Here is a 13,105-nt window from a genome sequence, read left to right as displayed (position 1 = left end):
ACTGAGTTGCTATTATATCCGTAGCCCAGATAAGGAGCATGCTAGGCATTGAGGGACATCCCGAAAATGAAGAGCACGATCTATGCTCTCGAATTATAAGTCCCTTAATGTAATGAGAGGGGGGGAATGCTGTATATGGGGCCCAAACACCTATCAGATATATCATTTTAAGCAAATCCTTTAATTTTTTTAAATTTCATTTTCTCATTTAAAGATCGTTACATGGATTAAAATCAGATCTCGTATGTGAAGGCGCTTTGAAAGCCCTGAAAATGCTATAAGATTAATGTCTTGATTGCGATCATTTTTTGTCAGAGAAATTAAGTATGCATAGAGCTGTAAAATGCCCGTAAAAGCCAGTGTGCCATGAGGTGTCAGAGAGTGCGTGCTGCTGGGCAGCGTTCGAGGAGGGAGAGGTGGACGTGTGTTAGAAAAGGAGAAACCACCCTGGCTGGCGTAGCTCAGTGGATTGAGCTTGGGCTGCGAGCCAAAGTGTCGCAGGTTCGATTCCCAGTCAGGGCACATGCCTGGGTTGCAGGCCATGACCCCCCAGCAACCGTACATTGATGTTTCTCTCTTTCTCTTTCTCCCTCCCTTCCCTCTCTAAAAATAATTTTTTTTTAATCTTAAAAGGAGAAACCAGCCGATGACTTGCTGAGGTTCTGAACTTGAGATGACTTTGAGGACTCGTTAAGATTTGGGTGAACAGAGAGGAGATAGAGTAACTTGAGCAGGATAATGGAGGTTAAAAATACACCTGTCTTTCCCTAGAAAACGTAAGGTACTCATGGGAAATAGACTCTCATTTTGAGTACCCGAGTGTAAATTTTACTTTTAAAATATACCTTTTAAAAGTTTTTCACAGCTTTTAGTATATTCACAGAGCTGTGCCTGATTTCAGAACATTTTTGCCCCCCCACAAAGAAACCCTGTTTCCATCAGCGGTCACTCCCCATTCCTTCTCACCTAAGCCCCTCGCAACAGCAAATATACTTCCTGTCTCTAAGGGTTTGCCTGTCTGAGGCATTTCGTAGAAATGTAATCATTCCATATGTGGCCTTTTGCGTCTGGCTTCCTTCACTTAGTATAATGTTTCCAGGGCTCATCCATGTTCTAGCATTATTTTTGTGGCTGGATGACCTCCCATTACATGGATATATACCACACTTTGTTTATCCACTTCTCAGAAGGTGGACATGTAGGTGGTTTCCTCTGTTTGGATACTGTGAACAGTGCTGCAATGAACATTCGTGTCCACATTCTTGTGTGGGCTGTGGGCACGTGTTTTCAGTTCTCTTGGAGTGGAATTGCTGGGTCATAGGATAATTCTATGTTTGACTTTTTGAGGAACTGCCTAACTCTTTCCCAAGTGCCTATTGTATATTCTCACCAGAAATAAAGGAGGTTTCAAGTTACCCTACATCCTTGCCAGCATTTGGTACTGTCTGTCTGCTTTTATTTTGACCACCCTAGTAAGTGCAAAGTGGTACCTCGGTTCTGTTTAGCCTTTCCCTAATAGCTAATGATGTTGGGCATCTCTTCCTGTGCTTATTTGCCATTTGTATATCTTCTTTGGAGAAATGTTTGTTCAAATCCTTTGCCCATGTGTTGTTAGGGTATTTGTCCTTTTAATTGTTGAAAATAAGAGTCTTTTATATATTCTAGCTACAAGTTGTTGTTGTAGATCTATGATTTGCAAATATTTTCTCCCATTCTGTAGGTTGTCTTATCACTTACTTGACCTTCATTGCTTAGGGAATTAAATCCACTCCTTTGTCCTGATTTTCAAGTCTGTGCACTCCTACTTTCCCCTGTGATCATTTAATTCCTCGCCAGATGGGTCTTCTTCCCGTTCGCTGTTATGCCAGGTCCGAGCCTCGTCTGTTTCTGTTCTCCTTGCCTACCGTGTACCTTGCTCTCCCTCCGCCTCTCCACACTGTGCCCTTTCTCCCAACACCATCCATTACCGCCTCCTCACCCTGGTACTCCTCCCTGTGCTTCACCCCATCGTTCAGCATTGCCCTGACCGCCGCATTTACAGTATTAATTATATGCTGGTTTTCTTTGTGGCAAGAACTGGAGTTGCAAGAACCTCGAGGACAAGAACTTTGTCTTCTTTTTCTTTTTAACTTCCTGCAATGCCTACACGATTATATTCAGGGCACGTGAGTTATAAATTAACCCCACACTGCATAAATGTGTGTGTTCATTTTGTCATTTCGACCTGTAATGTTACCTATGAAGGAACCACTTTTGTCATTCTAATACATGTTTAATAAAAGTAGAAGACCTGGATCCTATACTCGGACCAAATAAAGCTTTTCTTCTCTGTTTTTACTTTTAAGTGTTCAAAGCCACATTTTCTGCAAGGAGTTGAGCCTGTAACTACAAAAACCACAAAAGATTGGTGTTTTTGTTGCTGTTGCTCCCTATCTAAAAGCCTTTTTAGTATTTACTTTAGAATACCATATACAGAAGTTTCATTCCAGAATTCTAAGATAACAGAATTAGTGGGCTCTAGAGACTGAAACTTAGGAGATACATCCTCACAAGTATTTCTCTCAAGTATCCTTATAACAAAGCCCAGTCTGATGTTCTTGTTGTTGTTGTTGTTGTTGTTGTTTTTACAGCTAAAGCAAAACTCCAAGAAAATCTTGAGAGTGGCGTGGTACAGTTCTCATAACATCATTTCTCAGTAAAGAAATAATGGCTCATCTACTGACTACTGAAACTAACTCAAATTTTAGATTACTAACTCAAAAGACTCTAGATGAAGAATTAATGATATTTATATCTTGTAACAACAACAAAAAAGAAATAATCCAGTAAATCAGATTTCCCTTTTCTGCTTTGAAAAAGCTACATTTATGTTGTAACCCTTGCTAATTATATTGAAATGCCTGTGGATTTTTTTTTAGATTTTATTTATTTATTTTTAGAGAGAGAGGAAGGGAGGGAGAAAGAAAGGCAGAGAAACATTGATGTGTGGTTGCCTCTCGCACACCCTGCACTGGGGACCTGGACCACAACCCAGGCATGTGCCCTGACTGGGAATCGAACCAGCGACCCCTTGGTTCTCAGGCTAGCACTCAATACCAGTCAAGGCCAAACGCCTATGGAATTTCTTATGCTTGATATTACAGTTGGTTTTATCTAAATTTATTCATTCATCTATTAAATATTTCCTGAGCTCCTGCTGTGTGCCAGCAATGCACAGGTAAATGTAGGCTGCCCCCACCCAGGAGGTACTCTTGGTCTCACGGAGGAGATAAACGAGTCAGCCTTTTTCTTTTTAAATATGTCATGAGATAAATTGCATTCCCCATTACACCACTGTGGTTATAAATGTATTATGTTATGAATTAAAGCACTCTTCAGGACAACATCTTGGTGTTGGTTTAAAATACAGTACTAGAATGAACACTGTTGCCAAAACAATTTTCAACACACATTTTAGTTAACATTTACTATATTTATAACTGGGAATCACTTAAATAAGTTTGCATTAAACTTCAAGAAAATAAAAGTCATTTTTTAAAGAGTGCTGCATACATGTTCAGACCATGATTTAGAATTAACTGTTGCCCTGGCCGGGTGGCTCAGTTGGTTTAGAGCATCACCCAGATGCACCAAGGTTGTGGGTTTGATCCCCAGTCAGGGCACATACAGGAATCAACCAATGAATGCAGAAATAAGTGGAACAACCGGTTGATGTTTCTCTCTCTCTCTAAAACAAAAAAGCAATGTAAAAAAAATTAACTTTTGCCCCTTTTTGTCCTCTTCAGGATTATTATATTACGCGGGACACGGTTATGAAAACTTTGGAAACAGCTTTATGGTCCCTGTTGACGCCCCAAACCCGTATAGGTCTGAAAATTGCCTGTGTGTGCAAAACATACTGAAATTGATGCAAGAAAAGGAAACTGGACTCAACGTGTTCTTGTTGGACATGTGTAGGAAAAGGTGAGCCATCTCCTGTCTGGTCGGTGAAGCTGGTGGGAGTTAGAGTCAGCCTTGGCAAATTCCACGGAGGGCAAACCTGCAAATGCCAAGATTCAGTCTGCGAATTGTATGGGTTGCAGCTGGTGAAGAAGAAAAGTGGAGGAAGATAGATTTTCTCTGTGTGTAATGAATTGTTTTAGCTCTTTCCCATTTGCTATGGAACAAAAGGGAGGAACTGAACTCGCACTGCAAAACGTGCAGCTCCCCAGGTGCCTCCGTCCACCACTTTACTGGCTTCTCCACAGGGTCACCGCAACGCCCCCTTAGCGTCGGGGCCTCTGGTCACTCTGGCCAGTCCTGCTCGTGTGGGTACAGAAATCCAAACTGACCCAGGTCCCACCTGTTTGCGCCCCTGTGTTAGTTACGAGGGAATGGAACTAACGATCATTCCTCTCAGATTGACAGTTTTTTGCTTGCTCAGTAATTACTAGCCAAAATCCAGTGCCGGAGTTCACACGGTAACTCCACTTTCAGTGCTAACAAGGAAGAAGAGGTGACTGCCCACTGTCTCAGCAGTGGGGTGCCCTGGATTATTCTTGGTAAATATGTAGGTCAAGGGTGTCAAACTCATGTTCACCAGGGGCCACATCAGCCTTGTGGTTGCCTTCAAAGGGCCAAATGTAATTTCAACTCCTTAACGGTTAAGGAGTAGGTACATTTATACAGTCCTAAAATTATTTTGGTTCTTTGAAGGCAACCGCAAGGCTGATGTGGCCCCTGGTGAAAATGAGTTTGGCACCCCTGATGTAAATGATTTGATAAAAGAACTTTTAATCTATAATTTTAAATTGCATATGATAGAATAGTATTATGTCATATTTTTATTACATTATTACTTGCGCTCTTTTTAACTTCTTCTGTTTATATCTGACCTTCTCCCCTCCTGCCTCTGAAACAGAAATGACTACGACGACACCATCCCAATCCTGGACGCACTGAAAGTCACGGCCAACATCGTGTTTGGATATGCCACGTGAGCTTGATTTTTAGAAATAGAGGAAGATGGGGAGTAGGGAGGTGGAAGGAGAGAAACCTTGATGTGAGAGAGAAACATTGATCAGTTGCCTCCTGTATGCACCCCGACTGGGGATTGAACCCGGGCATGTATGTGCCCTGCCCAAGGATTGAACCCGCAACCCTTTTTTGGTGTACGGGATGATGCTCCAACCAACTGAGCCACCTGGCCAGGGCAGAAACTTTTATGAATATGTTCACAATCTTTTAATCTTCATTAATTTTTCACTGGAGTTTAGAAGCCTAGAAATACCCATAGATATGTAGGCATTCGCTGGCCTCCTTGATATTCTTGGTAGCAAATTTTAAATAATTGACTTAATCACTGCATCATGGCACCTTTTTTTTATAGATTTTATTTATTTATTTTTAGAGAAAGGAGAAGGGAGGGAGAAGGGGAGGAAGTGAGAAAGAGAAGGAGAGAAACATCAACATGTGGTTGCCACTTACATGGCCCCCAACCCAGGCATGTGCTCTGACTGGGAATCAAACCGGCGACCCTTTGGTTCACCGCCCGCTCTCAGTCCACTGAGCTACACCAGCCAAGGGCTGCACTTTCTTTTTACTAAGCACCAAAGCATATCGTTCTTGTGCAGAGATGGACTCTTTAATTAGCATATCCCGCTGAGGCGGACAAGCAGAGAAGTCTCGTCAGTAACTTATAGAAGCCCCACAAGGTGAGTATTGGCTTTTAGAATTTTTTTTTCTTTTTGCTGTTTTTAAGGTGTCAAGGAGCAGAAGCTTTTGAAATCCAGCACTCTGGATTGGCAAATGGAATCTTTATGAAATTTTTAAAAGATCGATTATTAGAAGACAAGAAAATTACTGTGTTACTGGATGAAGTCGCAGAAGGTAAAGAGAAAGCTATGCAGGGTTCTCTGTGTGGTAATTATTTTATGCCCGCTATTGTGCGGGTTTGGAATTAATACTCACTGTATACAATAATCTTCAGCACAATGTTCAGCAACACTGCTGTTTAGTTCCCTCCCTCCTGACTCAGCGACAGGCCGCCTGTGCGGCGTCCCTTGGACTCCAGACGTAAAGAGAAGGACAGTGTGATCGGCTGAGCCCTGCCCATGTTTCCGGGCCTGTTGCCTGCTGCCGTCCGTCCGTCCGCGTGTTTGCAAAACATTGTAACTAGCATTCTCTCGCAGGGCCAGACGGATGACACTGTGCAGCAATGGGGAGGCCCTGGTGGAAAAAACTGGGTTCGCTTTTTTCTTGATGAGCTTAGTGGTTTTAAGTATTTGCTTTAAAGGCATGACCCTAGAGGTCTGACACCACGTCTTGCATTTCCTGCCGGCCCGTAGGCTGCCGAGCTCGGGTCAGGGACTGGGTGGGCACCCCCACGCCCGCAGATGTGTGTGCTTTGAAATACCACTTCAGAAGCCATCTCAAAGAGAAGGCAGTTCTTTCGCCAGCGCGTTCCTGGTGTTCCACAGGTGTTCCAGAAACGGCAGTTTGAGAATCAGGCATCTGAGCGTTTTGCTGACAGCTGTTTCCCACATTGTTTATCGTCCTGCTGTGGCCAACGCAGGTCTTGCAGCGGGGTCACCAAGCCACGTTCCCGTGTCACAGAGACAGCTGGGCCGTCCTGGCTTCCTGCAGCCGGAGCGGTTCTGCTTTTACCTGCTTTACATATCGGGCTTCTATTTTAGCTCTTGTTTGAAGAAAAGTTGCTGCTGCTTTAAAAAAGCAGTTGAAGCCTTGGGACTATGTCAGTTCTTTTCAAGCTGAGGTCTGTGAAGGTGTCTCAGAGACCCTAAAAGGTGTTATCCTAGTGTTACACTCTACATATAATTGACCTGTTTTTAAGACTCAGTACAGAGCACCAGCTCACCCACATACGACACACACCAAGCATGTGCACAGCGTAACGTTCGTGTTAAGTTCAAAACCCAGCACTCAGACGCATGCCCCTCACCAGCACCACACGGGGTGCGTGGGAGCGCACCAGCACGTCGGGCGGTGGTCTAGGCCGGGCGGTGGCCGGGCTTCAGCCACGCCGGTGGTTTTAACACATACTTTTCCTTTTTAGAAGATCAAGAAATCTGTGGTAAAGACAGGATACTTAAACTTTCTCAGAGGTGTCGAGCCCTGTGTCTGCTCACCGAATCTGTTTCTCAGCAGAGCAAAGACATCATCACGGCGCCTGCCCGTTAGTGAGAAATGCACTTCCCAGCTCTCTGCGAATCCAGGCGGAGGGTCTCGAGGCTTCGTTATGAGGGTTAGAGTAAGATAAAAGCTAGGGAGGGGCCCTTAGAAGTGAGCTGGTTCAGCACTTTTTTTATCTGTTCGCCTCCTGCTGTATCCCTAGCACGGGGAGCTGTGCCTGACACGTTGAGGTGCTTAGTAACTGTTTGCTGAGTGAATAAATGATGTGGGGAGTGTAACCCGATTCACAGGAGAGTCCTCGGCCTGAGCATTTAAAATGGGATGAAAGGATTCTGGTCAAAAATGATGTTTGCTTCTTGTCTTTAGATATGGGCAAATGCCACCTCACCAAAGGCAAGCAGGCCCTAGAGATCCGAAGCAGCTTGTCGGAGAAGCGGGCACTGACGGACCCCATACAAGGAACGGCGCACTCCGCAGAGTCCCTGGTGCGGAACCTGCAGTGGGCCAAGGCACACGGTACGTGTGCTCACGTCTGCTTCTCGCGCGCCCTTGCCGTGCTGGCGTTGAGTCGCGCAGCGGCGAAGTGTTTCTCCCCCCGAGGACGCAGCTCCCTCCCAGTTTCGCAGTGAGGATACTTCAGCCTAGCGGGCGAGCACGGGTCTCTGCAAATGTTTCCTCAGAGGTGTTACACTGATGCACGAGATGCTGGAAGCTGTAAATTGTTTCACTCCTGTTTACCATTAGTGACATCAAACTAGGATCATTTAAAAATGACTTTCAGTGTGTCTAATATACAGTCCTCTAGATTGGCCTGTAGGTGAGCTGTTAAATGTTCTATTTCAAAAATCAGCCCTGGCTGGCATAGCTCAGTGGATTGAGCACGGGCTGCGATCCAGGCATAGCAGGTTCGATTCCCAGTCAGGGCACATGCCTGGGTTGCAGGCCATGGCCCCCAGCAACCACACATTGATGTTTCTCTCTCTCTCCCTTTCTCCCTCCCTTCCCTCTCTAAAAATAAATAAATGAAAATTTTAAAAAAATCTCTAATCAGCAGTAACAAAATTGCAGTGGTAAAGATCAACAGCAAACAAAACCTTTCTATAAAATGAAAGCGAATGGTCAAATAGGAAGTATTTGTAACAAATTTTATAAGTAGAAAATTTTTATAATAAAGAACTCAAATGCAAAATAGTAAAACAAACATTAACACACCCCTTAATAATCAAAGGATGTAAATTCAGTAGTTCACACAGTTGAGAATTTATTAATAATTAAGAAACAAATATTAGAAAATGGCAAAGTAAAACAGTAATCATGGAAAAGGGAATTAAATCTATGAAGGCATAGGTCTTTTTACCCCATCACATAGGTAAACATTTTGAAAACGAACATTACCTTGTGGACATGTAGCGGAGAAGCTGGGGGGGTTATATTCTGTGTGGATGGAGAGCTGTCGTGGTTGTGAGGAGCCGTCCAATGGCCGTCTCCGACCATCCGGGAGCCCTGAGTGTGTGCAGGACGTAGGCCTGTGAATGTAGAGAAACCTCGAAACCCAGAAGCGTCGGGTTCGACAGCAGCCTAACTGTGACAGGCGGCAGACCACCGAGTGGCGTTATGCTTCATCAAACACTGTTTTCGTGAAAACTGTGGCAACAGGAAAAAAAGTTTACAATTACATATATGAAGGGATAAGAATGACAAGGGAACAGTAAATGAAAGATTTTTATTGCTTGACCAACCATATTTTGGGCTTTTTTTTTTTTCTGTTTTTTTTTTTTTTTAGACAGGTTCCTAGAACGCCCACCTAGTGGGGGAAGCCTGTACTACACACAAGGGACCCGCCCTTCAGAAGATAGTTCCGGGGTTTTTTGGGGTCCCCCTTCATATGTTACTTACGTAACATTTTTAAGCAAGAGAAAATGTTCTCACTGTATAAAGAATAACCCGATAAAGAACGTTTGTTTGCTGTTTGCCGTCAGCGGAGTTCACTCTGAATAACCACTTACAGCTGATTCTCACGGTTCCTCCTCAGAGCTCCCCGAAAGCATGTGTCTGCGGTTTCAGTGTGGCGTCCAGGTCCAGCTAGGGTTTGCAGCCGAGTTCTCCAACGTCATGGTCATCTACACGAGCATCGTCCACAAGCCGCCCGACATAATGATGTGCGACGCCTACGTCACCGATTTTCCGCTTGTAAGTCCCGCCTTTTTTTTTCAATGTAAAATCTAATAAGCAATATGCTCACTTATTAAAAACTAAATTTTGGAAGACTTGAAGTTGGTAAATATTTTTTAAAAATATACATATATATAACATATATAAATACTTGTATTTTAGTAACAATGGCCATGTTATTTGAAAGCTCATTGCCACCATACTTTAAATTTGTTAAGTTTAGAAATGTCTAAAGTTCACTTAGGAATTTCCCACACCCTCAACAGGATATCAAATGTGAAGGAATAAAACGTTACGCTAATCATATGTGAAGAATACTTTCCACTTAAAAACCGTTCATTCCAGTATGAGTTATTACAGTAGTCTTTTTGGTCAAGGTATGGTGGAACAGAAGCCTAGTTCTGTTCTTTGCAAACACTTAGATACGATTGTGTGTTGCTGAAAGGAGCCCAGGAACAGTGCGGCTCCTTCCTGCAGAGGGGTAGGAAGCTGAGAAGGAAGCAAGGAGCCAGACAAACCCAAAACAGCATCCTCACTCCTGATGAAGCCTCCGGGGAGGGGGTTACTTAGCGTGAAAACAGGTGGCGCAGCAGGGAACCCCGGAGTTAGCCCTGTCCCAGCTGCAGCAGCGCAGACCGGGACGGGTGCCCTGGGCGCCGGGCAGTGCAGAATCGGGTCTTCTCACTGGAGGTGCAGAGCGGAGCTGCTCTCGGCCAGGCTCGGCTCCACAAGGAGGAGGAAGGAAGGGCTGCCTTCGGGGTGTCCATTCATTCTTCTTCAACGGCCGAGTCACATAAACCCTTCTGCACCTTTCCAGGAGTGGTGGATGAGGAAGGAGAGAATCCAGGAGTCACTGCATGGGGCTCGTAATTAAAAGGAACCTTGAGTAGGTTAAGAAGTATTTCTAGGGGTAGTTTGAAAGTAACTGTCCTTTCAGAGCTAACTTTTTAAATGTCTCGTCGCAGAATTTAAAGTTCCTATTATTACTAGAGCGTTGCACTCATTGTTTCTTTGGTCCGGGATAAATGATTATTTAGGCCAATATTCCTGAGAGAACAAGACCCGTTAAAATGCCTTATTGTCGTGGATGATGCTGGGACTTCCATTGATCTCATTAATGATGTTGATTGGTTTTCACAGGACCTAGATATTGATCCGAAAGATGCAAATAAAGGGACACCTGAAGAGACCGGCAGCTATCTAGTATCAAAGGAGCTTCCCAAGCATTGCCTGTACACTAGACTCAGTTCACTGCAGAAACTAAAGGTTACTACTTTTCCTGTTCATAACCAGCGGGGAACTTTAGGAAAGCGGAAATTTGTTTTGGCGTGTGAGCCTTGTACTAGGATGTGCTGCTTCAGTTGAGTGTGAAATTGAAGTAGAGACGAGTGATCTACAGTGAATCCTAGCAAGGGCCCTTTTTGTGTTAGATTCCGTTTCTGACGCGGTCCTGAGGGTTTGGGCGTGACAGTGCGTGTGATTACCCTCCATGTTGTTGAAAAGCTAGGGACAGAGCGTAGTCTGCTCTTAAATATCTCAGCACTTTCAAATAATCATTTCCTAGTTCTATGACTTTCTACAAAACAAGCAGCAAATTAGAATTAGTAATTACTTTGATCTTTTTTTTTTTCATTTCCTGCTAACTCATAAATCAGACACTACCTCTACATGGTAGAGCTTTCTCATAAAAGCATATCCTTGCCAGCCTGCATTTTTAACCAATATACAGCTGCACGACCACGGAATGCGTCAGCCAGAACTCGGGGAGTGGCGTGGGCACCGGTGACAGCTGCAGGGGGACAGCAGACACAGACCTGTGGTGGCCCTGGTCATAGCTAATCGACACTCTCCTTCTGCCTGTGCACATCAGCCCATTTTCTGATGCGGTTATACCGCCTGTGATTGCGGATTCTTACTGCACAGTACTTTAAAAACTGCTGATCTTTTGACTTGGGTATAAAGCCAGATTTTGGTTTCCTTAAAGGATCGTTCCCTGTCTCTAATAGTAAGGAAGGGAAAGTTTCTGAAGCCCCACCTCTTGGAAAATACCTTTTCACCCTTCGTCAAGGATGTAATACCAGACCTCTGTAATCCTGACTACTTTCAATTGTAAGAACTAGAATTATATTCATTCAAAGCATTGATTGAGGGAGGAGGAAGATGATGATAGCTGGCCCTTCTCAGGACATCCTGCCACCTCAGGATGAAGGTGGCGGGGGTGTGCAGCTTTTTGGCGTCTCTGGGCCACCCTGGAAGAAGAGTTGTCTTGGGGCACACAATACATTGTGACATGTAATCACACACACACACACACACACAAAATCTCATAGTGATTTAAGTAAATTTGTGACATTGAGTTGGGCCACATTCACGGCCATCCTGGGCTGCGTGTGGCCCGCGGGCCGAGGGTTGGACGCCCCAGCGCAGTGAAGGAGGCCCCGGGGTCTTGAACCTGGAAAAGGAGGGTTGCTGGCGGATGTCCGCTGTTGTCTGTTTCTTTCTGTGCTTGTGTCAGGGGTCCTTGAAGACCGAGGAGGTTCCACGGTTGATGAAAGTAACAGACCATTCTCCTTTCCCATTTCAGGAACAGCTCATCTTCACGGTGTGCTTGTCCTATCAGTACTCGGGGCTGGAAGACACCATCGAGGAGAAGCAGGAGGTGAACGTGGGGAAGCCTCTCATTGCCAAGCTCGACATCCACCGAGGCTCGGGGAGGAACACGTGCTTCCAGACCTGCGTCATGTGCAACGGCCCCTACCCGAGCTCCGCGCCCGCCCCGGCCGGACTCTACCACCCCTCGCAGGACTCCTTCCTCGGCGTCTACCACTCGCATCTCGGCGACTCCGGCAGCAGCGTCCCGCCGTCAGACAGCTGCCACTGCAGCCGGACTGCGGACGCATTCATTTCCAGTCACCACGCGCACCGGTACTCGTCTCCGTTCGGGGGCAGTAACGTGCCCGTCGAGACCACCGACGAGATCCCGTTCAACTTCTCCGAGGGGCTCAGGATCTCTGAGAAGTGACCTCCTCGCTTTTGAAAGTTACAGCTGCCAGATGCCTCCGACGCCACAGCACTTGTAGGAAGTGGGGTGTTCTGGGAAAGCACACGTGCGTGTAGGAAGGAAAAGTAAGAGCCGCCCCTGGTGCGCTCAGGACTCGGAGCTGAGCCGCTGGATTTCTGCTGTTCAACCGCAGACTTCCGCGTCCTGCTTTCTCGGCGAAGGCCTCGGCCGATTGGCTCTGCGAGAGGGAGGCACGGATGTGGGCGTGTTCGTTTGTACATAACCGAAGTATTTCCGTTCTGACCACCCCGAAGGGAGAACACTGGGAACGGCATCCCTGTGGAATAAATCCTTGCGTTTTTAGAGCCAGAAAAAGGATCTCTGTGATGCTCAGGCTCGCCCGGATTTGATCAGGGGAGGAACACACCGTGGCGTCTGGTCCAAGTGGGAGCCGGCGCTGCGACCCCCGGGTGTCTGGCCCGGGATTCTGCCGCACACACCGCCTTTCCGACGGGCTCGGGGGACGGGCAGCGCATGCGCAGATACGGGTGAAGACTGTGGGATCTTACGTATCTGCACGTAAACTAGACATGCGCAGGCTTTAGTCTGAGATTATAGGGCTTGGCCGCCAATGTCAGTTAAGAGGTTTGCATGTAAATTTACGTAGAACAAGCTGAAGTTTTTTGGTCTGAGGTCAAGAAAGCACATGAGCAGTGACAAAATGTGTGTCTCTGTGGAAGCTGGGCAGCAGGACGGGGGCTAACCGTGCGACCGGGGAAACCCAGCGTCCGCCTGCCTGAA

General features: G+C 45.7%; 1 protein-coding gene across 2 annotated transcripts in view; it reads left to right on the top strand.

Moving 5' to 3' along the window:
* The window catches only part of MALT1 (MALT1 paracaspase), a 52,176-nt gene extending 39,467 nt beyond the window's left edge, over nucleotides 1-12,709 (top strand). For both annotated transcript variants that reach the window (XM_028524648.2, XM_028524649.2), the window contains 7 exons: nucleotides 3,786-3,963; nucleotides 4,901-4,975; nucleotides 5,741-5,868; nucleotides 7,498-7,647; nucleotides 9,164-9,321; nucleotides 10,444-10,569; nucleotides 11,888-12,709. In XM_028524648.2, the coding sequence (XP_028380449.2) occupies nucleotides 3,786-3,963; nucleotides 4,901-4,975; nucleotides 5,741-5,868; nucleotides 7,498-7,647; nucleotides 9,164-9,321; nucleotides 10,444-10,569; nucleotides 11,888-12,325 (1,253 nt within the window). In that variant the 3' untranslated portion in view covers nucleotides 12,326-12,709. The remainder of the gene's footprint in view (nucleotides 1-3,785; nucleotides 3,964-4,900; nucleotides 4,976-5,740; nucleotides 5,869-7,497; nucleotides 7,648-9,163; nucleotides 9,322-10,443; nucleotides 10,570-11,887) is intronic.
* The last annotated feature ends 396 nt before the right edge of the window (nucleotides 12,710-13,105 follow it).

The sequence above is a fragment of the Phyllostomus discolor genome, chromosome 9 (assembly GCF_004126475.2).
Source record: "Phyllostomus discolor isolate MPI-MPIP mPhyDis1 chromosome 9, mPhyDis1.pri.v3, whole genome shotgun sequence".
In the NCBI taxonomy this organism is placed as follows: domain Eukaryota; kingdom Metazoa; phylum Chordata; class Mammalia; order Chiroptera; family Phyllostomidae; genus Phyllostomus; species Phyllostomus discolor.
The sequence above is the reverse complement of the archived record's forward strand: the minus strand, read 5'-3'. Positions and strand labels throughout refer to the sequence as shown.